At 36.2% G+C, this 27,405-nt stretch overlaps 1 protein-coding gene across 1 annotated transcript; it reads left to right on the top strand.

Annotated features, from left to right (window-relative positions):
• Positions 1-3,008: 3,008 nt before the first annotated feature.
• LOC138307011 (uncharacterized) lies at positions 3,009-18,263 on the top strand. Its single transcript, XM_069247636.1, has 7 exons — positions 3,009-3,359; positions 8,776-8,912; positions 9,781-9,868; positions 13,469-13,542; positions 15,335-15,559; positions 16,562-17,021; positions 18,229-18,263. Exons 1-7 carry the CDS (start codon positions 3,227-3,229, stop codon positions 18,261-18,263), a joined length of 1,152 nt encoding a protein of 383 aa, XP_069103737.1. The 5' UTR covers positions 3,009-3,226.
• The last annotated feature ends 9,142 nt before the right edge of the window (positions 18,264-27,405 follow it).

The raw sequence follows: 27,405 nt of genomic DNA, 5'->3' as shown, positions 1-27,405 counted from the left end.
GCGCTAGACAATGACGTGACGTCATCAATACATGCGGTGCCTATTGTCGGCGACGTTATTAATTTTGACGCACTGCGACGTTCCTATGATGGCGGCGCCTTGGAAATGTTTCTGTATGACTGCATTTTCATAATGTTTTTCGGGTTGACCAGCCAAAATCTTTCATTCGGTTTGAGATATCCATAAAAGTGCTATTTCCCGAATATACCCATTCAATAAGAGTTTTATTATACCTTTGCTCCATTTTCGCTATGAAAAAAACATACATGGTGTATACTATTATAGTGACGAAGATGTCATCGTGATTAAATGACGCGTAAAATCAAGAACATTTTATTGGTAATAATATGTTCGCCACCATAATACCCATACCTCTGACCATGTCTGTGTTTTAATATGAATTGAAGGCAAAGACTCAGAAGAGCGCAGCTACATGTAAATTGTAAACATGGTTAGTATAACCTCAGAACTAGGACTGTTTTTAAACTTGTAGTCCGATTATTGATTTTTTTTAGTAAATGCTATTCTTCAACACTATTGATGAATCTTTTGTGTCTAGTAATATATTGACAGTCGTCATATACAGGTCAAAAAGAAATATTTAACTGGAATAGTACAATTTTCTTTCGATCTTGTTTCTCTCAAAGGAGAAAAACTTGGCAATATGCCATGTATCAAAAATGCGCGGGAATATGTGTCGTCATCTTTGGCAACAAGCTTCCTGACGTCACGGCTGACGGTGCCGTGCGCTTGACAACTCACAATCAGTATATTATTTTGACCAGTACATCGTTCAGTAATCGTTCTTGTCTTTGTGTAATTATCTAAAACTACTTACAGTAATTTCAAGGTGTATCCTTATGACACGTTTTGTTTTTAGAAAAAGTTTCAAATCTCGTCGTGCTGATAACGAGAATTAAAACATGGCTGTCTGCATGGAGGCGCGAGACTTTTCCCGCGGGACACGATTTCAAAGTCCTTGGGGTACTGGAATGTATTGGAATCTGTATACACACACGTGTTATGGTTAGTAGAGCTTCGCTCTACGCGGCCTTCGGCCGCGCAGAGAGCTGCGCTCTTATAATTATAGTTCTAACAAAAAACACAACTGAAATACTGTATTAAATTAATGAAATTTTATTGATATTCAAGAAATGCACAAACAGTAAATAAGATAACATATATAATATTCCATAACAACAGTCAGTATTTATATAATCCAGTTAATTCTACTTTGCGATATTGATGGTAACATTGCAATTATTGAGATGGAAATTTCCTGGAATATTGCCTGATGTACTCATTGGGATGTTATTGCAGACATTTGTCCTAGTAGCGGCTAGCTCATATGCAGTAATGTCAGCCATTATACTTTCGAATTCGTCGTCTAAAAAGTCGGGAAGCTGGAGGTTGGAAGAGCATGTAGCTAGTTCATTTCCGTTGAAAGAGTTGTGTAGTTTTGGAGACTTTGCTGGGACAACATTTTTACTTACTATGTCCGAAATTTGGCGTTTCTTGTTTTCACTTAGTCTCTTACTATAAGACCTGATAGAGTTTTCCGATTTGTGCCCACTTATGCCCATGATGTGCCTTGCTTCGACTCCCTTTTGGTCAAGCGTCGGGATACATGTTGCCCGTATAATATGGTTGGTGTATTTAACAGAGAGACCTGCATCTTTGCTGAGCCGTGACATGAAATTGTTCAAAGCATTTTTACCTACAGCGCAATTATCATACCACACATCCATGCTCTGATCGACAGTTTTCTTCGGCCTTTACCAGAAGTTGTCATTGTTAGGATTTAATTTGCTTAGGTATTTCTCAATAGTAGCCACAGGACAATTAGGATTCCCTGAAACATATGAAGAGGAAGGAAAATGAAATGCATTATTTACTTGACTCATACAAATGACAAAAGTCAATGCTAATGAAAAATGAACACGACGTAATTGTAAACGAATTTGGTATTGTTTGTATAAGCTACACCTTTAAATACGCTTTTTCAAATTTGAAATATTAAAACTATCAATAAAATCAACGTTACAGTACCTGGTTGATCATACATGCGTCCCTCCTTGTCATTGTCTCTTAAATCGTCGCCTCGATGGTTTTTTGTTTGCCGACTGGTGACAGTGACGTATCGTCTCCCTGTAGCATCAGTATTGATGTTGAAATCATTTTTCTGAATATCTCTCAGGTTCTCACGGCCTTTATTACAGAAATAGTATAGATATTCAAATATTGTCCGGTTTTGTAATCCCTCCGAGGTATTTGTAGAAAAGATTTCATTTGCGTAAAGCTTCTCCATGTCTTTTGCATCAATTGGAGCTTTTTGTTTCGTATCTCCTAATCCCACCTTTTTTAGGTTCACCAACACCGACTTAAACATTTCATTTGCTTTCTTAAATGCGTCGGCGTTTATAATATTCTCATCGCGCTTCTTTGAAAAGTACTTTTACAATCCATACCTGATTGTAATCATGGATTTTTTAGTGTATCGGGATCCATCATCTTTTTTCAACTCAGCGTAAAACTTTCGAAGAATACCGTTCACATGTTTGCTTGTTTCATCCTCAAGTTCACTGATCGTTCCAAGTGATTTTTCTCGGAGGTAATCCTTCAAGATGTTTACCGCAGTTTTGATAACCTGTTGGTATTTGCACTGTCTCTTTCGTTTACCAACTTTGTTAGTGTTTCCTCGTCAAAGTTGTCAAATCATGTTCCGTTTACAGCCATTTTCCCAAACACCAGCCTTGTCGCTTTGCGATGGAATGTCAATTACGTCACATAAGCGTCATCTGACGTCATGAAACGTCGTCAGATGACGTCCAATCAAAATCGCTATAGAGGAAAAGTCCGCCAAATTTGAATGCAGGTAAATAGCCTTTTCCCCACGGTAAATAGTCCAAATGACTATTTACCGGGGAATAGCTTTTTATGACAGTGAAAATTTTAATAGCATTTCTATTGACTACTTTTTATATAGCGAAAAAGAAGTAAAGGTATATTAATATTTTATATTTAAGACTTATTACGAACAGACATCATAACGTTAACACACACAGCGAGTCTGACACAGAACCCTTGTCCGCCACAAGACCTGCCAACTATAGAGACAACGTTACCGCCAGACTCAGTTCATCAGACACTGTTATCTAGTCCGACATCAACGCCATCTAGATCTGTAGCACAGCGTTACGCTCATGCGCAGTCGTCAGCTTCAGTGATGATGACGTCGACGGTTGTAGCGATGGACCACTCCGATGTACTACCGTCTCTTTCTCTCCTGATGCCGTCAACACCAGTACTGTTGTCAAGTAAATCTGTAATAGAATCCACGGCTGTCAAAACTTTCACAGGTAGGTTAGTTTCCTGTGGGTAACCACACAATAATACTCCAATAAGCTTCTTTTCACAACAAATAGTAGGTCTTCATAAAACACTGTACTTTTGAAATTCAAAATATTTACAAAATTATGATTATTAATACAGACCAAAACGGGTATATAAAAAATAGGTTTATTGGTTTCAATATTAGACAAATTCAGGATATTATAGATTTTTCGGAACATTTTAACATTGATGCATCGGTTTTATTTTTAGACTTTACTAAGGCCTTTGACACGATTGAATGGGAGTTTATGTTCGCCTCATTAGAAGCATTTTATCAAATGGGTAAAATCTATGTATAATAATGTTTACGGGTATGTTTCTAATAATAACTGGATATCAGACAGATTTAATATACATCGTGGTATTCGACAAGGTTGTCCGTTATCTTGTCTACTTTTTATCATAGCGGCCGAAATTGTGGCAATTAGGATATGCTCCAACAAGAATATATGAGGTGTAACGGTAAGAAACAAACATTTAAAAATAAGTCAATTAGCAGATGACACAACTTTGTTTTTGAAATATTCTGATATAGTAACGGCCTTAGAGGAAATTGGAATGTTTGGGGAACTTTCTGGGTTAAAGATTAACAAAGACAAATCAGAGGGTATTTGGCTAGGGAGAAAAATTTAGAAATGATGTATATGAGAATATAACCTGGAGTAGAGGGCAAGTAAAATCGTTAGGATATTTTTTGGACCAGATAAATTTGCCTGTCAGAATCGAAACTGGGAGTTAAAATTAGAGGCTATAGAACGTGACATTAAGAATTGGAAGAAAAGCAAATTAACTATGCTAGGTAGAATTACTGTCGTAAAAGCCATACTTTTATCTAAAATTACATATATAGCGTCGACTCAAAACATAAGTAAAGTACAGATTAGTGTATTGGAAAAGATATTTTTCACCTACATTTGGGATGGAAAAATGGAAAAAATTAAGAGAAAGACACTTATCGGTAAACACGAGGACGGCGGGATACAAATGATTGATGTGGAATCTCATATATATATGTTAAAAGTGACATGGGTTAAAAGATTTTTTGATAATGTTGGTGCTAACTGGACCTCTATTTCATTTTTCTATTTTGATCAATATGGTATAGATGGCCTTATTTTCTTATGCAATAAGAGTCAAACTGACCATGTGGTCAACTTTAAATAAGATTTTTATTTAGATATAATAAATGCGTGGAAAATTTAGGGGGGTGAATACAAATGCAATCCACGAAATTACCTAGATATAAGAAAAGAAATCATTTGGGGCAACAGACATATTAAAAACGGGAAATATTCCTTATTATTTCCAAATTGGGTTAAAAATTAAACATGATCTATTAACAATTGACAATGTAATCGATGATTCTGGAAAAATCTGTGAGAAGTATATTTTGAACAAGCTGACCTCGAAACAGAACTGGATGTCACAGCTTATTATGTTGAAAAAATCAATTCCAAAGTGGTGGTTACAGGAACTCCGATCTAATTCTTCTATTAATACAACAATCACGCATGATGCTTTGAAATTGCAAATAACGACTAAGAGTAGACAGTGTATTCCTCTTGAAAAGCTTACCAATAAAGTAATTTATGACTTATTAGTAAAGAATAAGAAAATTAAAGCACATTTAATTTTTGGAAAAATAAATTTGAATTGTAAAGCGATACTCAATTAAAAACAAGTCTCAACTTTAGTTTTCACTCTTTGGATGAGAATAAATTAAAAATCTTTAGGTCGAAACTTTTCATGTGTATACTACCCTGTAAAAAATTACTGTACAAATGGAAAATAGAATCCAATCCTTTGTGTACTACATGTCAGGTAACGGTGGATTACGATCATTTCTTTATTTTATGTGAACATGTTAAAGATTCTGGAAAAAGTCAATGAAACGTTTAAGAAAATTAAGATTGGAAGGAACTTTGCAAATATCAAATATATTATTACCGGCTATAAAACGGAATCGCCAGTATATGAAGATTTAAATGTCCTAGTATCGATTATATATTTTTCTGTTTATAAAACATACTACGTTAGTGAAAAAAGAACGAAGGAAATTGACATTTTTAGGGTATTAAAAAACGAATTGAAAATGTATAGCGATGTAAGGAAAATTAGACATTTGCCAAGCAACACATGCATAAATAACTTCTTACATGCGTGTAATGGTACCTTGTAAATTAATCTCTTTGAATTATCTAATTTGCATGTACAGGTTTGTAATAAGATCATGCAAAATATGGCAATTAGTATTCATACGTGAAAAAGGTTAATTATTTATTTATTTCATTTTTTTTTTTTACTTTCTCTGTATAAGTTTTGAGTGCCGTAGCCTTTTTCCTTTTTATATGGACTGTTTGGTGGAATATAGGGCAATGACACTTGATGTATACCTGTACAAAGGAAGATTGTGTGCGCATGAAATCAATTTTGTTAAGTATAATTGTATGTAATGTTTTTGGTTCATGACTCGCTTAGAAATTAAATACAGTGTATTTGAAACAATGGTGAAAAAAGATAATAATAATAATAATAATAAAATGTACTATGATGACACTGAAAGAAGAATATCTTTAGCAGATATGGAAAAAGTGAGACAATGGATATTTACAACAATTTAAAAAAAAAATCACTCAAACGATATATAAATATTCACATTTTTTCTTTCCGCATGATTGTATTATAATTGAATATTAGCGTAATGTGAATCCTTGTAAGAAAGATGATGACTTCATGACTCTCACATAGCTTACTTTAGCTTTCGCACTTGCTCTAGCCTGACTCTCATCTCTCCACTCACTCCCTTTACCGGATATTCTATTTTTCTCTAAGCTTTCTCACTCATCTACAGTAGTCCTACTTGCCATGCGCCCATGACCGTCTCGCTTGCCTCCGCATTCTCTCTATTCTCTAACTCCCTCTTCCTGTCTTTTCCGCCTGCTTCCCCCTCTCTCTTTTTCCTTTTTTTTCATCCTCGCTGTCTTTTCCCTCTTACCCTCTCTCGTTCTGTTTTTTTCTCCCCTTCCCCCTATCGCTTTATGTATTTTCACACAATCTTTCTGTATTTCTCTCTATCTTTCTGTATTTTCTCTCCACCCCTCTCTCTCTACGTTGCTCTTTACTCTCACTCCCCTCCTCTCTATCTCGACCCTCCTCTCTTTCTCTCTGTCTCTGTCGGAAAAAATTACTGTTAGAAACAATTAGACTTGTTATTTTGAAAGATATATAAAAGATATACATTTGCTATATACCATTGTCGCATTGGGACCATATATGCATAGAGAATGACCTTAGTCCTGAGTGCAAGAGAGAAAAAAAAAATTATGATTATTACTCAATAGCCGCATACCATCCATTACTAATTAATTTTCTATTTGTTTCTGGCTTTCTGATTGGCTTATTCATTTAAGCATTGATGTCACTATTTCTTAATTTTATCGGGGTATGAAAAAAAAATTGTTTGCAAACTTTTGTGAGAATACGCTACGCGGATTCACACAGTTTGCAAACAATTTTTTTTCATACCCCGATAAAATTAAAAAATAGTGACATCAATACTTATAACTTATTTTATACTCTATTTGATAAAATGAAGTATGTTTAAATGTAACATTATAGTGGTTTTTCAAGGGATTCTTTTTTCCGAATCAATACGCAACGTCAATTTCTCTATTGTGACGTCACGATAACGTCGGGGTTTCTTGCCATTCTCGGAAATTTTTTTTCATTGTGGTATACAAAAAAAAAATATTGGCCAATCAGAAAGCCAGATTTGGTATAAAACCAAGAAAAATTAATTATTTCACGAAAAAATAATCCATTGGAAAAAATCAATGGAATCGTACGTGAAAACGTACATTTTATAAAGTAGCCTGGAACATCAATCATAAGCATTGAAGTCATTGTTTTTTAATTTCATCGGGTTATGTAAGAAATTTGTTTGCAAACTGTGTGAATCCGCGTAGCGGGTTCTCACAAAGTTTAAATGTATTATGTATAGTGTGTGTTGTTAAACAGATATTAAGTTATATGTTCACACTAACGTTAACGTTTGACGATATGCATAAAGTCTACACAAATGGACTAGCCGATATCACAACTATGCGTACGCTTATATATCTGATTTCTATGTTTATGGAATAAAGCATGTCGTCAAATGATACACGTTAGGTAAATATAACGTATATATAATGTGACTCCTGCTTAGTGTCTCAAAACGATATAATCATATAGAACAAACATGTTGGATATATAGTTACAATTTGCAGGTTCTGCGTGTTTCTAACAACATGTTCCGGCTTTATTGCTTGAAATGCCCAAAAAGGTCCAGCTATAAATTGTAGGCAATACAAACATATTAGTTCTATCAACGTATTAATTCTATCAACTAACTATATTTTCATAGACAGACAGACAGACAGACAATCTTTATTTCCTCTTAAAGAGATTTACATGGTCATTTCATGTCAGAAGTTATTTACAAATCAATTAAACAGTTCATATCTTGAATCATTCTATGTATAAAATCTGAGACAGTTATCCTTACAACTGGCCATCGTTCATCGTCAAGTAAAATGTCTTGTTTACTACCGAGTATTAACGTATTAATTCTATCAACTAACTATAATTTCATATAGTTTATAGGTTATTGTTAAAATCATCTGTTTGAATTATTCTATATTTAGCTGTTTATTAACGGAATCAGATTAAACATTAAACTGTCTTCCTATGGCTTCTATGGTCTACATAGATGCCATAGGAAGATAGTTTAATGCTTATATTTACATTATCAACTCATTTTAGGGTCTCTGCATTAACATTGTTTAAGCTAGACCAGGATAACCGTTTACTAACGACGTTTTAGTCATCAAGAAGGAATAGCCATTTTGACGGTGATGAGTTGACGACACCACGTCATAATGTTCATGTTTTGGGTGTCAGTTATACCGTCCTATATTTCACTTTGCCTTGGTTAGTTTATATTGTAGAAGTGACAAGTAAATGTAGATGTAAAGTGTTAACCGATACATAGCCCCAGCCAATCTACTATGTATGGGTTATTTATAAGCATATAAGCAATATAAATATTCTCGCATACTTGCGAACTAAACCCGTGTTTCAGTTTACGAAATACCAAGGGGAGCTAATCACAGCGTGATAATTCTACTCACATATTCTCTAAATTCCATGACAAAGACTCATGTCTTGTTTTCGTACGACCATGACTGTGAGGCTTTCATATAGCGATAATGTTCTAACATAGTTGGTTTCATTAAAATTTTATAGAAATGTAATATTTCACTTCCAACGTACAATTGTAGTACATTGGTTCCGGACTATTATTAATGATAATGATACGCATGTGTCGAATTTTAAATCTAGTTTTAGAAGCGGCGTTGGAATCACTTTCTAACAGGATTGACCAGACGGACTCACCAAACCAAACTCAGCTGGAGGTGTATAGTGAAGAACTGTATCAACACATCGCGGATAACTCGGACGTCATGTGCTCATATCTGGTAAGGGATTTCACATAGACCTACTACTAGAATACTGGGAATATGTATGTAGATATACATAATATTTGACATATTAAGTGTATGTAATTGTAATTATTTATTGAATTAAATTATTTTTTCTTCGCATCTCAACCACTTATGCGACGTACTAAATAAATTTTACAACACTCGTCATCATAATTAAACGCATTACGATATTCTGTATGATGAAAACGAAATAGTCAACAAATTGTTATGTCCATTCAGAAAACAATATTGGAATTCATGAGCAAACCGAAATCTCTGAGCGCTCTCGTGGTGCGAGAGATATATGTTTCTGCCATACTTGATAGGTATATCAGGTGGTTGCTAGGGAAAATATATTCCTGTCTTTTACCGGGGTAGAGAGAAGACATATCACACGCTCTAAACAATGACGTGACGTCATCATTACATGCGATGACTATTGTCGACGACGTCATAATATGGGCGCATTACGACGTTCCTATATTTTGGCGGCGTCCTGGAAATATTTCTATATGACTGTATTTTGATCATATTTAGTTAACGTATGGGAAAAAAGAATCAAACATGGTTCTGTCAGGTGGACAGGGATATCTCAGACCTCGTGAAAAAATTTTGCTTGTTATTACAATTGGCAGTTTATTTTCAAATTTATTGTATCTTTATTGATTGAATTATTGTATGATATTGATGTCTTTATTCATTCTTTACAGGTGAGATTTGTAATGCAAAGTAGCTTATGTATCAAAGATACTTAAAACAAGCATTTGCATACTAATTCTGATTAACAGAAATTGAACTAGTAAAAGAACTGAGCAGAAATCGGTATTTAATGTTCAATAATATTTGCTTTGAATTAATACAGAGAGAAATAGAAAACATCGAGGATCAAATAACACTGAAAATGGACGCCTTGTCAACTGACGAACTTAATACGAACTCAACTACTGACTGTGAGTAACGTGATTTAGACCTACCTGTTCTACGGTAACATGTTCTATAGAAAATATAACTCATTGTTATATGCTAACATAGACAGATGAGAACGAAAAGCGTGCTAATCAACATAAAGGGTTCACTCATTTGTATTACTTTACATACGTTTATATACTTCTACACACATACATTGTAAGTGCGAGTGGTACGTCAAACGAACCAACATAACGTTATATTTACACTTGCTAGGCTTGGTTACTATACGCTAATACTAGCCGATTTTGTTTACCATAACTGCATGGTAACATTGAACTTTGAACTTGCGTAAGGAAATGTTCTGTGCAACGTAAAAGGACTACTTTTTTTTAAAAAGAAACACATGGCTTTGTTTACATTTTGACGAAACATTACGTGTATGTTGTTGTTTTTCATAGAATTTTGGAAAAATGTAAACAATATATACATGTTTTATATTTATATATGATTCAAACAATTTTTAAATTAACAATTGTATAAAGAAACGGAAAAAATATCCCGACCGGGGCGAGGTGCTTTCATTTTTGTTAAAAAATGATGGGTGACAAATGTAAACATTACCTCTGTGCCTATGTTCGTCCTACGATCGAGCCTTTGGAGTGGACGGGTGTGAGACCCTCTGATAGAAGTCAGTTATAAACATATCCTCTTGTCTTTGTTCTTTGAGTATTTAATCATGTGTATTATAAAACATGCACCGCTTATAATCCACGTGTTGACAGTTCCGCGTCACAACAAATACATTGTATCCATCGAACACAAGTGAATTTGTTTCATCTATCGATGGCGATATGGATCTAAGCGTAGATTATATAATCACATGGCTCCCAAGGATGTAATATCGTCTAGTCAGACGACATCTCAAACACATTGAGCTACTTGAAAATCGGTGTTTTCACAACTTCGGCTAACTAAAGTGTGTAAGCGTGCGTCAGCTTCGCCTCGCTGCACAATAACGGTCACCGAGTTCACACATGTGACCGTGTACAAATTCTTTATGTTATTACGCTATATATTAACTTTTAGCAAAATTGAATATATATTTAAAAGTTCTGATCTGATTAAATAAAATTATCTCTGAAATTTACTTTGTTTGTCATGTTTATTTTACACTAAAATATTGAACTTTTTTGTCGTCGCGGATGAATAATTCTACCTTACGTGAAGCGTCATCATTCGCTGTTCAATTGAGTAAGCTCCTCCCACCTTTGACCGACTTTTATTGAATAATTACGTCACTTTCAAATGACGATTTTATTGCATAAAATATAAATAAAAAGTCGTGTGAGTGTAAATATAGGGATTGGATTTCGTTTTTATGTTAACCATGCTTGTATGGAGCAATTCCTCTAAGAATATATTCAATATGGGGCGCTAACGCGCCCCATAGAATATATTCTTAGAGGAATTGCTCCATACAAGCATGGTTAACATAAAAACGAAATCCAATCCCTATATGATAACACTCATGTTAATTAGTGTATCAATGCCTCACACAAGGTCATTATTAATTTATGTTAATTTAGAGATGTTCTACAGATATATTTTACCCAATCTTATTATTATTCAATTACAAGCTAACCGACATGACGTACATAGGAATTATTTTACATGATGAATAATTTGCGTGCCCCTGTGCTTGGGCTGAGTTGACCAATATTACATTTCACGGTACCGCAATAGCAGTTGAGATGGGTTGTTTTTTTATCTTGTACATACGTTCCTTCCACATATTCATAATTCTAAATATAACTTTCGAAGACAGATATATCTGGATCAAATTATCGATGAAAAGTTACATAATACATATGTATAAGACCACGATCGAGTGTATTGTGGGTAGCGATAGGCCTAGGACGTCTCCTTGCAGGCGGTATATTGGAATTTTCAAATTATTATTTGCCTAGATGAAATAAATGATTTGTTTTAATGTCCAGGAGACATGAGACATCTCGTCTTTCCGTATCAACACCAAAATAAAACTAAGAGGCCTATTCAAGGACACGTCCTTGGCCTATCTACTGTAAGATACTGACCGATGTAAATCCTCAGATATATAATTATTTATTCTGTAGTAATAGAGCTACATGTACATGTAGCCCTCGCCAGATATTGTGAATAGTTTGAATAGGCATGTTTGCATGATATATTAAAAAAAAAAAAAAAAAAAAACGAAAAAAAAATTGCCGCCGGTGGTGAGAATCGAAAGATCAGAAGATCTGCACGTTAACACTGAGCCAGATTTCTGCTTTTTTTATATACAGTGATTTTTTTATAAGAAGCAGAAAACATTGTTATTTTTTGATGATGTATGATTGAGTATTTAAATTCCTAATAGGAAAAATAAAAATTTGTAAATGTAATGTGCATGTAGCTGTTGTTTCAGCATGAAGAAAAGTGAAAAAATGATAATAACACATTGATCATAAATCAAACCTTTTGGACTAGAGATAGTCTTAAGTCTTCAAAGATCGCTTTTTCAATGAATAAGAAAAAAAACCACGAAAGAATCACGATAGCTGCTCGCAACCTAGTGGTACCGCGGTTTCATAGGTTTTCGACGGCGAAAGACCAAAATAGATTTTTTACACACAATGTCAAACATATTCAATTCAAATCATTTATTATATGTTTCAGAAGCATGTTAATGATGTTTTTGTGCAATATTTCATGAATTTCATCTACTAAACGAAGCATTGTATCCACAAACGCTGTAAGATTTACATTGTAGCCTACGTAGGCCTACTGTTTCTTTTTGTCAAAGTGACGTTTAAATAATTAAATGTTTCAAGATAAAGTAACACTATTATTTTAAACTATGCTAAGCTGTATATGAGTGCAAATTGTCACCATAATAGCACAAATGCATGCTTATTCAATCCTTCAAAACGTCATCTTGCAAGGTCGAATCACCCGGGCTCATAGAGGACTAAAAAGTGATGTCATTGGAATGTTCGGGATCAAATCGTCAAATTTAGAAATGTAATCAGAATAAAGAAATTAATCATTTATTTACTCACATCGCAATATTTTCATATCGCAACTGTTACAGGAAATTCTTATTACCTGGTATCGAGTTCTATGCCTGATTAATCTCGATATTAGTGCTGAAAATATCTGGTTTATTGATATTGTTCCGCTACTTTTGTTGAGTTTGAATTCGCAAATTCGAAGGGCGTCAGAACGCTTGTTTTCAACCGGAATCAACACCGGAGTGATAAAGACCTTCCAAGTGAATTTTTGCATCGGGGGAACAGGAACATAAAAAGTTGATTTTCTCAAAAAGTAAGAAAAATAAAATACATTAATTTTGCTGGAACACTAAAAAAATCATTCTGATTTCGGAACAGTTGGAATCATGAAGATACCTTTAACAGTATTTTTATTATTATTAGTATATATTATGTAAGTAATAATATAATTGTTATTCAAATACATTGTACGTTTTATTTAGTATAATTATATAATAACGGAGATTTATTCTGTAGATGTTATTAAAAAACCTTTATAAACTATTAAATAAAAAAATGTCTAATGTTTAAGTATTTTACAAATTTTCCATTTCTCATGTGAATATACAGGGTATCTCCGTATCCTGAATCTAGTGTACGGGTTCGAGGCGAATAATTCTGGGTGTCAAAATTTACCACTGACGGTAAGTTTCAGGGTTACAGGTTTACTTACATAAAATATGTACTTTATATACATAAATATATATATATGTATAAATAAAACAACAACACTAAACTTATAATAGCAACTTTGTGATGGCTTAACTGATTTAAGGTTAATGTATGAAAACCACTAGTCACCATATGACAACTTAAAGAAATATTAGCAACATATAAAGAAAACATTACACATACTTTACTAAACAAACATGTATCGTTTATGAACAAAATTTATAAGAGACAAAATTTATCTTGGCTTGTTTCTAAACTGTTGCTGAAATAACTCCCACGAGCATATATACTTCCCATTAGATCCATTGATGTACAATGTATTTTATTTAACTTTAGCGTTACTGCATGTGACATTCTATTGTTGGAAATCCAAAAGTATCACAATTGTTAGTAATCATCTATTTAAGATAAAACATTCAACTAATCCCATGGTCATGCGTGGTCGATTTATAAAATATAAACTCATAATTTTCCTTTTTCTGGAAGCATCAGCTTAATTAGTGTTGTGATGTCATGGTCGCATCGATATTGAGGTTTCGAACTCCACTGCTATAATCCTATTGACATTTTTCAGAGACACTTCTATCTAATATGAAAATTAGGGGCCGTTGATTCGATTAATATGGATATGATGTTATTCTGTCCAGGTAGAATACGAAATAGCGACCACTGATTATATATGCGACCTCGGCCTTAATTCATATTAACCAGGGTGGTATGACACTATAAAATAAAATTTGACCTCAACAAATGCACACGCATTTGCAAAATTGGTCACATGATAACCGTTTGGTTTGAAAGTTGTTGATTACTTCCTCATTGCTACAAAAATATACATGGTACGTATATTGTACGTTTCGCGAAATAACGCGAGAGTTTCGCGTAATAACGCCAAAGTGTGGCGTAATAACGCGACTTTTTTTTCTTCTACCCTTTTGAGTCAAATTGGCTTACGAACTTTACAATCTATCATAACTGTAATTGAGGATAATAAATACGAGTTTTCGTGCCTAATTTTTTCAGTTGCACATTTTCCACGCGAATAACTGAAAGAAGGAATCACAATTTGTAAGCTAAAACAAGCAAATAATACATTGTCATCTTAAGATTGAGAATGTCAGGGTCGGACTTTTGCATCTAGAGAGACCAGAGCTGATCGAGTATCAATAACATATCGATAAAGTACCAGAATATAAATATAAACTTTGTTTATTTTACATCTATTACGAAACAAGTTATACAACTTATGCAAATCACTCTCGATAGTCCGGATGTAAGCGCGTGATTGATTTTAGTGTGGGAGGAAACCGGAGTGCCCGGAGAAAACCAACGTGATCGGGGCAGGTGACCCCTAACGGTTTGACGTCCGTGCCGGGGATCGAACCCAAGCCGGTTAGGTGAAAGGCGAATGACTTAACCACCAAATCACCCAAAAATTACCTATATGTTATTACACGAATTAGACTCAGAGAAAATAGTCATTATTATCAATTACAAGTCTGAAACGAGAAATTCCTAACGTATGTGAAAACAGGTTCGGTCTTTCGCATATTTTTATCATTTCAACTATTGAATTCACACTAAACGTAAGAGTGAAAGTAAAAGTGTCGATCAGTGTGGTATTACTAATATTCCACCAAGTATTATCATCAGCAATGCAATATTTGTTTGTACATGTAGAAGTTGCAAGAAACTTTTTTGTAACTCCATGTAACACTAAATTGAAAAGAATGATGACGGTGTAATATGTATCTTTGTTTGTAGTTGGAACTGCTCAAACTTCAGGATGCTTTTATTAAGTATGCGAAGTTATACATGAAAACAGAAAACATTCTCAAAACCTTCGAACACAGTGGAACGTCGGTGATAATTGCTATGGGAGACTTAGATGTGCTTCAAGGAGAGTATGTAACATCGTACGGTCGAGTAGTTGTACAACCTAGGTACTTCTCCAGACGAATGATGTCCAGTTCAAAAAGGATACTTATGGTTAGTACATGAATGTTATATTTATAAAACTTCATACAGTTTGAACAATAATGTTATTTATTATACCTCAAGTGAGAATCCTGCATTCTGATTGGTCGAGAGATATTTATTATTTTACACTATCACACGGCAGTTAGCATTATAACAATAGGAGACAATAGACACGTTCGTAGCAACCCCCTAACAACGGGTGATAGTGTATTTTTGACAGTGCAAAATATGAACCGCCCGAAAAAGATGCGCACACGTTTCCTTTTTCGACGCCATCTTTGTTTATTGTTTCAAACTAAGAACGGAGCTTTTCGTTTACAAATATTCGCATATCGTCCAAGCGCAATATCAACCCTATATCAACGCTATAGCGCTATATCAACTATATCAACGTTTTTATCAACCTGTCAACAGCGCTATATCAACGCTATAACGCTATATCAACTATATCAACGTTTTTATCAACCCGTCGATGATAAGGTGAACAGAAGACATACGATGACAAGCGTCTTAGTGACGTTGCTAATGTTGTAAACAGACGACGGGACGGACCCAAAATTCATTGAGACTTACAAAAACGTTAAGATTTTAACAAACGCAGGAGACAAGACAACAAGAATATTTCACCGAATGCTTGCTGTGAGTAATATTTTTGCAATGCAATGGTAATAAGCGCTACTGAGTACAGTATGGGAGCTGATATGTCATTTTACTGCCGACGGTGAGTTTTCGACTTTTGCTAAGATAAGTAAAAATTTTCAATAGAATGCAAGTACATGAAAACTAGTTTATTTCTAGACTTTTGGTATGATAAAATAAATACTACCTGCATTAGAGAGTGACAGTGCCTAATGTCACCCCTAGGAAAATCACTGTCACCCTTGACTTCGCCTCGGGTGACAGTGATATCCTCGGGATGACACTAGGTACTGTCACCCTCTAATGCAGGTAGTGTTTATGTAATATTGCTTTGTCCTTCAAAATTGCCTTATTGTATACTGTGTTCTCTAGGGAATATTCTACAAAGAAACCCCGTTTGACCAAACCCAGTCTTCTGATGATGTCAGTGTACCCGTTATAACAACATTTGCTTTTGATGAGGACGGAAATGAAATACCCGACATCAATTTCCTGATGGGGTTTCCTCTACCGACTACAACCTCCTATGACAACAACACTATAAATATGCTTCCGAACGGTACACAGTACATGGCCGCCATTCCCGGAGGGTTTTTCAACAGCTCCCCTGCTATAGTGTACGTTAACATCTCCATGATGGGATCCTGCCGTACTTATGGCAAATACGGAACCACCTCACCGACTGACAATAATTACGATTTCTACCTACATACAAACAAGATGTTGTCAGTTACACAATACCGGCCATACAGCTTAATGTTTTCATTTATTGGAGGAGTTATACAACTACCCATACACCAGACACCAGTGGTTATCACGGTACAATGTCAAGGTAGGTTTATGTCGGAGGAGTCATACAGCTACCCATACACCAGACAACAGTGGTTATTACGGTATAATGATATGAAAGATTTTTATTGGAGAGAAGTCATACAGCCACATACACACCAGTAGTTATTGTGATGCAATGTCAAGGTAATATATATTATATTAGAGGGGTCATACAGCAACCCATACACAAGACACCATCACACTGTCCCGATTTGGATATCCGATCGACATACGATTATACCCGAACCGAATACGAAGTCAACGCGACTATGTCTTTTTATAAGAATGTAGATACATGTACGATGGCTGAACAAAGTTTACACGAATGCTGTGCGATGGCGACACGATGGTTGCATGTATGCGACGTCGTTTTGTAAATACGATGCACTTACGGTTGCAGCACGATGTCCTCCGTCCTAAAAAGAAAAGCAAATATAACAATAGAATATTGTTAACAAGCACAGCCGTATAATATTGTTTTAATCACATATTGATCATAATTTAGTTAATTCAAATAAGTAATTAATATCAGAAGTTGTAGAATTTGCGGAAGAAATATTTTGTCATATTAAGTGATTTAGTTTCAATGTTGAGGTAATCTGGAATCAGTTGAGGATATTTAGATTTAATATATTTTCAAAAACTCGAAATGAATAGATAAGGTGACTGAGAATTATACCCTGATGCTGAGTTTTATACATGTCTTCATGTGAACGACTGAAATTACATTGTTTTCATCTGCACCGTATTTCTACTGTGATGACATCGTACTATGATATGATGTCTTCATGGTTGCCTTACGAGGCCTTCACGTAATCGTGTTGAGTTCTTTAAGCCATCGGATAAGTTCGTGTTTCCTTCGTATTGGATTCGTGATTCTTCGTGTTTTCCTTTACATTGCGTTCGTGATCCCATTGAGTCAATTGTCGCCGATGATTACACGATGTAAAAAAAGAAGAAGACACGAACAGCCAAGATGTCCGCGCGATTGCCATACGAAGGGCAAGAAGGACACACGAATTCAACACGAAAATGAACCTTCCGTGGTGTTCGGGGAATTGTTTGGCACCACTCACGAAGTTACTGCCGAAACCTGAGAAACTTTCCTGATGATCATGAGATGTCTAAATATGTCCTCACAAATGGCCTAATGCGCTCACGATCAGTGCGGAATTTGGAATTTTAATATACCGTTACCCATATTCCAGACACCAGTGGCTTTCACGGTACAATGTCAGATTAGGTTTATATCGAAGGAGTCATACAGCTACCAATACACCAGACACCAGTGGTTATTACGGTACAATGCCAAGGTAGGTTTATATCGGAGAAGTCATACAGCTACCCATACACCAGACACCAGTGGTTATTACGGTACAATGTCAAGGTAGGTTTATATCGGAGGAGTCATCCAGCTACCCATACACCAGACACCAGTGGCTTTCACGGTACAATGTCAAGGTAGGTTTATATCGGAGAAATCATACAGCTACCCATACATCGTATACTATTGGCTACCGGTATCAAGGTGCAATGTCAAGGTATGTCTATATGTCGGAGGTGTCATGCAGCTACCCATACACCAGTTGCTATTAAGATACAATTTAGGGATAGATTTATATCGGAGGAGTCATGCAGAAACCCATACACCAGTGGCTATTAAGATACAATGTAAGTGATAGGTTTATATTGGAGGAGTCATACAGCTACCCAACACCATGGCTATTAAGATACAATGTAAGGATAGGTTTATATTGGAGGAGTCATGCAGCTACCCAAACACCAGTGGCTATTAAGATACAATGTAAGGATAAGTTTATATTGGAGGAGTCATACAGCTACCCAAACACCAGTGGCTATTAAGATACAATGTAAGGATAAGTTTATATTGGAGGAGTCATGCAGCTACCCAAACACCAGTGGCTATTAAGATACAATGTAAGGATAAGTTTATATTGGAGGAGTCATGCAGCTACCCATACACCAGTGGCTATTAAGATACAATGTAAGGATAGGTTTATATTGGAGGAGTCATGCAGCTACCCATACACCAGTGGCTATTAAGATACAATGTAAGGATAGGTTTATATTGGAGGAGTCATACAGCTACCCAAACACCAGTGGCTATTAAGATACAATGTAAGGATAAGTTTATATTGGAGGAGTCATGCAGCTACCCATACACCAGTGGCTATTAAGATACAATGTAAGGATAGGTTTATATTGGAGGAGTCATGCAGCTACCCATACACCAGTGGCTATTAAGATACAATGTAAGGATAGGTTTATATTGGAGGAGTCATACAGCTACCCATACACCAGTGGCTATTAAGATACAATGTAAGGATAGGTTTATATTGGAGGAGTCATGCAGCTACCCATACACCAGTGGCTATTAAGATACAATGTAAGGATAAGTTTATATTGGAGGAGTCATACAGCTACCCAAACACCAGTGGCTATTAAGATACAATGTAAGGATAAGTTTATATTGGAGGAGTCATACAGCTACCCATACACCAGTGGCTATTAAGATACAATGTAAGGATAAGTTTATATTGGAGGAGTCATACAGCTACCCATACACCAGTGGCTATTAAGATACAATGTAAGGATAAGTTTATATTGGAGGAGTCATGCAGCTACCCATACACCAGTGGCTATTAAGATACAATGTAAGGATAAGTTTATATTGGAGGAGTCATGCAGCTACCCATACACCAGTGGCTATTAAGATACAATGTAAGGATAAGTTTATATTGGAGGAGTCATGCAGCTACCCAAACACCAGTGGCTATTAAGATACAATGTAAGGATAAGTTTATATTGGAGGAGTCATGCAGCAGCTACCCAAACACCAGTGGCTATTAAGATACAATGTAAGGATAAGTTTATATTGGAGGAGTCATACAGCTACCCAAACACCAGTGGCTATTAAGATACAATGTAAGGATAAGTTTATATTGGAGGAGTCATGCAGCTACCCATACACCAGTGGCTATTAAGATACAATGTAAGGATAAGTTTATATTGGAGGAGTCATACAGCTACCCATACACCAGTGGCTATTAAGATACAATGTAAGGATAAGTTTATATTGGAGGAGTCATACAGCTACCCATACACCAGTGGCTATTAAGATACAATGTAAGGATAAGTTTATATTGGAGGAGTCATGCAGCTACCCATACACCAGTGGCTATTAAGATACAATGTAAGGATAGTTTATATTGGAGGAGTCACAGTACCCATACACCATGCTATTAGATACAATGTAGGAATTTATATTGGAGGAGTCATGCAGCTACCCATACACCAGTGGCTATTAAGATACAATGTAAGGATAGGTTTATATTGGAGGAGTCATGCAGCTACCCATACACCAGTGGCTATTAAGATACAATGTAAGGATAAGTTTATATTGGAGGAGTCATACAGCTACCCAAACACCAGTGGCTATTAAGATACAATGTCAGATTAGGTTTATATTGGAGGAGTCATGCAGCTACCCATACACCAGTGGCTATTAAGATACAATGTAAGGATAGGTTTATATTGGAGGAGTCATGCAGCTACCCATACACCAGTGGCTATTAAGATACAATGTAAGGATAAGTTTATATTGGAGGAGTCATACAGCTACCCAAACACCAGTGGCTATTAAGATACAATGTAAGGATAAGTTTATATTGGAGGAGTCATACAGCTACCCATACACCAGTGGCTATTAAGATACAATGTAAGGATAAGTTTATATTGGAGGAGTCATGCAGCTACCCATACACCAGTGGCTATTAAGATACAATGTAAGGATAAGTTTATATTGGAGGAGTCATGCAGCTACCCATACACCAGTGGCTATTAAGATACAATGTAAGGATAAGTTTATATTGGAGGAGTCATACAGCTACCCAAACACCAGTGGCTATTAAGATACAATGTAAGGATAAGTTTATATTGGAGGAGTCATGCAGCTACCCAAACACCAGTGGCTATTAAGATACAATGTAAGGATAGGTTTATATTGGAGGAGTCATGCAGCTACCCATACACCAGTGGCTATTAAGATACAATGTAAGGATAGGTTTATATTGGAGGAGTCATGCAGCTACCCATACACCAGTGGCTATTAAGATACAATGTAAGGATAGTTTATATTGGAGGAGTCATGCAGCTACCCATACACCAGTGGCTATTAAGATACAATGTAAGGATAAGTTTATATTGGAGGAGTCATGCAGCTACCCATACACCAGTGGCTATTAAGATACAATGTAAGGATAAGTTTATATTGGAGGAGTCATGCAGCTACCCAAACACCAGTGGCTATTAAGATACAATGTAAGGATAAGTTTATATTGGAGGAGTCATGCAGCTACCCAAACACCAGTGGCTATTAAGATACAATGTAAGGATAAGTTTATATTGGAGGAGTCATGCAGCTACCCATACACCAGTGGCTATTAAGATACAATGTAAGGATAGGTTTATATTGGAGGAGTCATGCAGCTACCCATACACCAGTGGCTATTAAGATACAATGTAAGGATAAGTTTATATTGGAGGAGTCATGCAGCTACCCATACACCAGTGGCTATTAAGATACAATGTAAGGATAAGTTTATATTGGAGGAGTCATACAGCTACCCAAACACCAGTGGCTATTAAGATACAATGTCAGATTAGGTTTATATTGGAGGAGTCATGCAGCTACCCATACACCACTGGCTATTAAGATACAATGTAAGGATAAGTTTATATTGGAGGAGTCATACAGCTACCCAAACACCAGTGGCTATTAAGATACAATGTAAGGATAGGTTTATATTGGAGGAGTCATGCAGCTACCCATACACCAGTGGCTATTAAGATACAATGTAAGGATAAGTTTATATTGGAGGAGTCATGCAGCTACCCATACACCAGTGGCTATTAAGATACAATGTAAGGATAGGTTTATATTGGAGGAGTCATGCAGCTACCCAAACACCAGTGGCTATTAAGATACAATGTAAGGATAAGTTTATATTGGAGGAGTCATGCAGCTACCCAAACACCAGTGGCTATTAAGATACAATGTAAGGATAAGTTTATATTGGAGGAGTCATGCAGCTACCCAAACACCAGTGGCTATTAAGATACAATGTCAGATTAGGTTTATATTGGAGGAGTCATGCAGCTACCCATACACCAGTGGCTATTAAGATACAATGTAAGGATAAGTTTATATTGGAGGAGTCATGCAGCTACCCATACACCAGTGGCTATTAAGATACAATGTAAGGATAGGTTTATATTGGAGGAGTCATGCAGCTACCCAAACACCAGTGGCTATTAAGATACAATGTAAGGATAGGTTTATATTGGAGGAGTCATGCAGCTACCCATACACCAGTGGCTATTAAGATACAATGTAAGGATAAGTTTATATTGGAGGAGTCATGCAGCTACCCAAACACCAGTGGCTATTAAGATACAATGTAAGGATAAGTTTATATTGGAGGAGTCATGCAGCTACCCATACACCAGTGGCTATTAAGATACAATGTAAGGATAAGTTTATATTGGAGGAGTCATGCAGCTACCCATACACCAGTGGCTATTAAGATACAATGTAAGGATAAGTTTATATTGGAGGAGTCATGCAGCTACCCATACACACCAGTGGCTATTAAGATACAATGTAAGGATAGTTTATATTGGAGGAGTCATGCAGCTACCCATACACCAGTGGCTATTAAGATACAATGTAAGGATAAGTTTATATTGGAGGAGTCATGCAGCTACCCAAACCAGTGGCTATTAAGATACAATGTAAGGATAAGTTTATATTGGAGGAGTCATGCAGCTACCCAAACACCAGTGGCTATTAAGATACAATGTAAGGATAGGTTTATATTGGAGGAGTCATGCAGCTACCCATACACCAGTGGCTATTAAGATACAATGTAAGGATAGGTTTATATTGGAGGAGTCATGCAGCTACCCATACACCAGTGGCTATTAAGATACAATGTAAGGATAGGTTTATATTGGAGGAGTCATGCAGCTACCCATACACCAGTGGCTATTAAGATACAATGTAAGGATAAGTTTATATTGGAGGAGTCATGCAGCTACCCATACACCAGTGGCTATTAAGATACAATGTAAGGATAAGTTTATATTGGAGGAGTCATGCAGCTACCCATACACCAGTGGCTATTAAGATACAATGTAAGGATAAGTTTATATTGGAGGAGTCATACAGCTACCCAAACACCAGTGGCTATTAAGATACAATGTAAGGATAAGTTTATATTGGAGGAGTCATGCAGCTACCCAAACACCAGTGGCTATTAAGATACAATGTAAGGATAAGTTTATATTGGAGGAGTCATGCAGCTACCCATACACCAGTGGCTATTAAGATACAATGTAAGGATAAGTTTATATTGGAGGAGTCATGCAGCTACCCAAACACCAGTGGCTATTAAGATACAATGTAAGGATAAGTTTATATTGGAGGAGTCATGCAGCTACCCATACACCAGTGGCTATTAAGATACAATGTAAGGATAAGTTTATATTGGAGGAGTCATGCAGCTACCCAAACACCAGTGGCTATTAAGATACAATGTAAGGATAAGTTTATATTGGAGGAGTCATGCAGCTACCCAAACACCAGTGGCTATTAAGATACAATGTAAGGATAGGTTTATATTGGAGGAGTCATGCAGCTACCCAAACACCAGTGGCTATTAAGATACAATGTAAGGATAAGTTTATATTGGAGGAGTCATGCAGCTACCCATACACCAGTGGCTATTAAGATACAATGTAAGGATAAGTTTATATTGGAGGAGTCATGCAGCTACCCATACACCAGTGGCTATTAAGATACAATGTAAGGATAAGTTTATATTGGAGGAGTCATGCAGCTACCCATACACCAGTGGCTATTAAGATACAATGTAAGGATAAGTTTATATATTGGAGGAGTCATGCAGCTACCCAAACACCAGTGGCTATTAAGATACAATGTAAGGATAAGTTTATATTGGAGGAGTCATGCAGCTACCCAAACACCAGTGGCTATTAAGATACAATGTAAGGATAAGTTTATATTGGAGGAGTCATGCAGCTACCCAAACACCAGTGGCTATTAAGATACAATGTAAGGATAAGTTTATATTGGAGGAGTCATGCAGCTACCCAAACACCAGTGGCTATTAAGATACAATGTAAGGATAAGTTTATATTGGAGGAGTCATGCAGCTACCCAAACACCAGTGGCTATTAAGATACAATGTAAGGATAAGTTTATATTGGAGGAGTCATGCAGCTACCCATACACCAGTGGCTATTAAGATACAATGTAAGGATAAGTTTATATTGGAGGAGTCATGCAGCTACCCAAACACCAGTGGCTATTAAGATACAATGTAAGGATAAGTTTATATTGGAGGAGTCATGCAGCTACCCAAACACCAGTGGCTATTAAGATACAATGTAAGGATAAGTTTATATTGGAGGAGTCATACAGCTACCCAAACACCAGTGGCTATTAAGATACAATGTAAGGATAAGTTTATATTGGAGGAGTCATGCAGCTACCCAAACACCAGTGGCTATTAAGATACAATGTAAGGATAAGTTTTTATATTGGAGGAGTCATACAGCTACCCATACACCAGTGGCTATTAAGATACAATGTAAGGATAAGTTTATATTGGAGGAGTCATGCAGCTACCCATACACCAGTGGCTATTAAGATACAATGTAAGGATAGGTTTATATTGGAGGAGTCATGCAGCTACCCAAACACCAGTGGCTATTAAGATACAATGTAAGGATAAGTTTATATTGGAGGAGTCATGCAGCTACCCAAACACCAGTGGCTATTAAGATACAATGTCAGATTAGGTTTATATTGGAGGAGTCATGCAGCTACCCAAACACCAGTGGCTATTAAGATACAATGTAAGGATAAGTTTATATTGGAGGAGTCATGCAGCTACCCATACACCAGTGGCTATTAAGATACAATGTAAGGATAAGTTTATATTGGAGGAGTCATGCAGCTACCCATACACCAGTGGCTATTAAGATACAATGTAAGGATAAGTTTATATTGGAGGAGTCATGCAGCTACCCATAACACCAGTGGCTATTAAGATACAATGTAAGGATAAGTTTATATTGGAGGAGTCATGCAGCTACCCATACACCAGTGGCTATTAAGATACAATGTAAGGATAAGTTTATATTGGAGGAGTCATGCAGCTACCCATACACCAGTGGCTATTAAGATACAATGTAAGGATAAGTTTATATTGGAGGAGTCATGCAGCTACCCATACACCAGTGGCTATTAAGATACAATGTAAGGATAAGTTTATATTGGAGGAGTCATACAGCTACCCATACACCAGTGGCTATTAAGATACAATGTAAGGATAAGTTTATATTGGAGGAGTCATGCAGCTACCCATACACCAGTGGCTATTAAGATACAATGTAAGGATAAGTTTATATTGGAGGAGTCATGCAGCTACCCAAACACCAGTGGCTATTAAGATACAATGTAAGGATAAGTTTATATTGGAGGAGTCATGCAGCTACCCATACACCAGTGGCTATTAAGATACAATGTAAGGATAAGTTTATATTGGAGGAGTCATGCAGCTACCCAAACACCAGTGGCTATTAAGATACAATGTAAGGATAAGTTTATATTGGAGGAGTCATGCAGCTACCCATACACCAGTGGCTATTAAGATACAATGTAAGGATAAGTTTATATTGGAGGAGTCATGCAGCTACCCATACACCAGTGGCTATTAAGATACAATGTAAGGATAAGTTTATATTGGAGGAGTCATGCAGCTACCCAAACACCAGTGGCTATTAAGATACAATGTAAGGATAAGTTTATATTGGAGGAGTCATACAGCTACCCATACACCAGTGGCTATTAAGATACAATGTAAGGATAAGTTTATATTGGAGGAGTCATGCAGCTACCCAAACACCAGTGGCTATTAAGATACAATGTAAGGATAAGTTTATATTGGAGGAGTCATGCAGCTACCCATACACCAGTGGCTATTAAGATACAATGTAAGGATAAGTTTATATTGGAGGAGTCATGCAGCTACCCAAACACCAGTGGCTATTAAGATACAATGTAAGGATAAGTTTATATTGGAGGAGTCATGCAGCTACCCAAACACCAGTGGCTATTAAGATACAATGTAAGGATAAGTTTATATTGGAGGAGTCATGCAGCTACCCAAACACCAGTGGCTATTAAGATACAATGTAAGGATAAGTTTATATTGGAGGAGTCATGCAGCTACCCATACACCAGTGGCTATTAAGATACAATGTAAGGATAAGTTTATATTGGAGGAGTCATACAGCTACCCAAACACCAGTGGCTATTAAGATACAATGTAAGGATAAGTTTATATTGGAGGAGTCATGCAGCTACCCATACACCAGTGGCTATTAAGATACAATGTAAGGATAAGTTTATATTGGAGGAGTCATGCAGCTACCCATACACCAGTGGCTATTAAGATACAATGTAGGGATAGGTTTATATTGGGAGGAGTCATGCAGCTACCCAAAACACCAGTGGCTATTAAGATACAATGTAAGGATAAGTTTATATTGGAGGAGTCATGCAGCTACCCAAACACCAGTGGCTATTAAGATACAATGTAAGGATAAGTTTATATTGGAGGAGTCATGCAGCTACCCAAACACCAGTGGCTATTAAGATACAATGTAAGGATAAGTTTATATTGGAGGAGTCATGCAGCTACCCATACACCAGTGGCTATTAAGATACAATGTAAGGATAAGTTTATATTGGAGGAGTCATGCAGCTACCCAAACACCAGTGGCTATTAAGATACAATGTAAGGATAGGTTTATATTGGAGGAGTCATGCAGCTACCCATACACCAGTGGCTATTAAGATACAATGTAAGGATAAGTTTATATTGGAGGAGTCATGCAGCTACCCAAACACCAGTGGCTATTAAGATACAATGTCAGATTAGGTTTATATTGGAGGAGTCATGCAGCTACCCAAACACCATGTGGCTATTAAGATACAATGTAAGGATAAGTTTATATTGGAGGAGTCATGCAGCTACCCATACACCAGTGGCTATTAAGATACAATGTAAGGATAAGTTTATATTGGAGGAGTCATGCAGCTACCCAAACACCAGTGGCTATTAAGATACAATGTAAGGATAAGTTTATATTGGAGGAGTCATGCAGCTACCCAAACACCAGTGGCTATTAAGATACAATGTAAGGATAAGTTTATATTGGAGGAGTCATGCAGCTACCCAAACACCAGTGGCTATTAAGATACAATGTAAGGA

Source organism: Argopecten irradians, chromosome 14, assembly GCF_041381155.1.
Source record: "Argopecten irradians isolate NY chromosome 14, Ai_NY, whole genome shotgun sequence".
Lineage (NCBI taxonomy): Eukaryota > Metazoa > Mollusca > Bivalvia > Pectinida > Pectinidae > Argopecten > Argopecten irradians.
Note: the sequence above shows the minus strand (reverse complement) of the source record. Positions and strands in the feature narration are given on the sequence as shown.

Coding starts and splice junctions, on each gene's coding strand:
- LOC138307011 (XM_069247636.1), top strand. CDS start 3,227: ATGATGACGTCGACGGTTGTAGCGATGGACCACTCCGATGTACTACCG. Junction 13,543..15,334: donor GTCAAAATTTACCACTGACG/GTAAGTTTCAGG, acceptor CTTTGTTTGTAG/TTGGAACTGCTCAAACTTCA. Junction 15,560..16,561: donor GTTCAAAAAGGATACTTATG/GTTAGTACATGA, acceptor TGTGTTCTCTAG/GGAATATTCTACAAAGAAAC.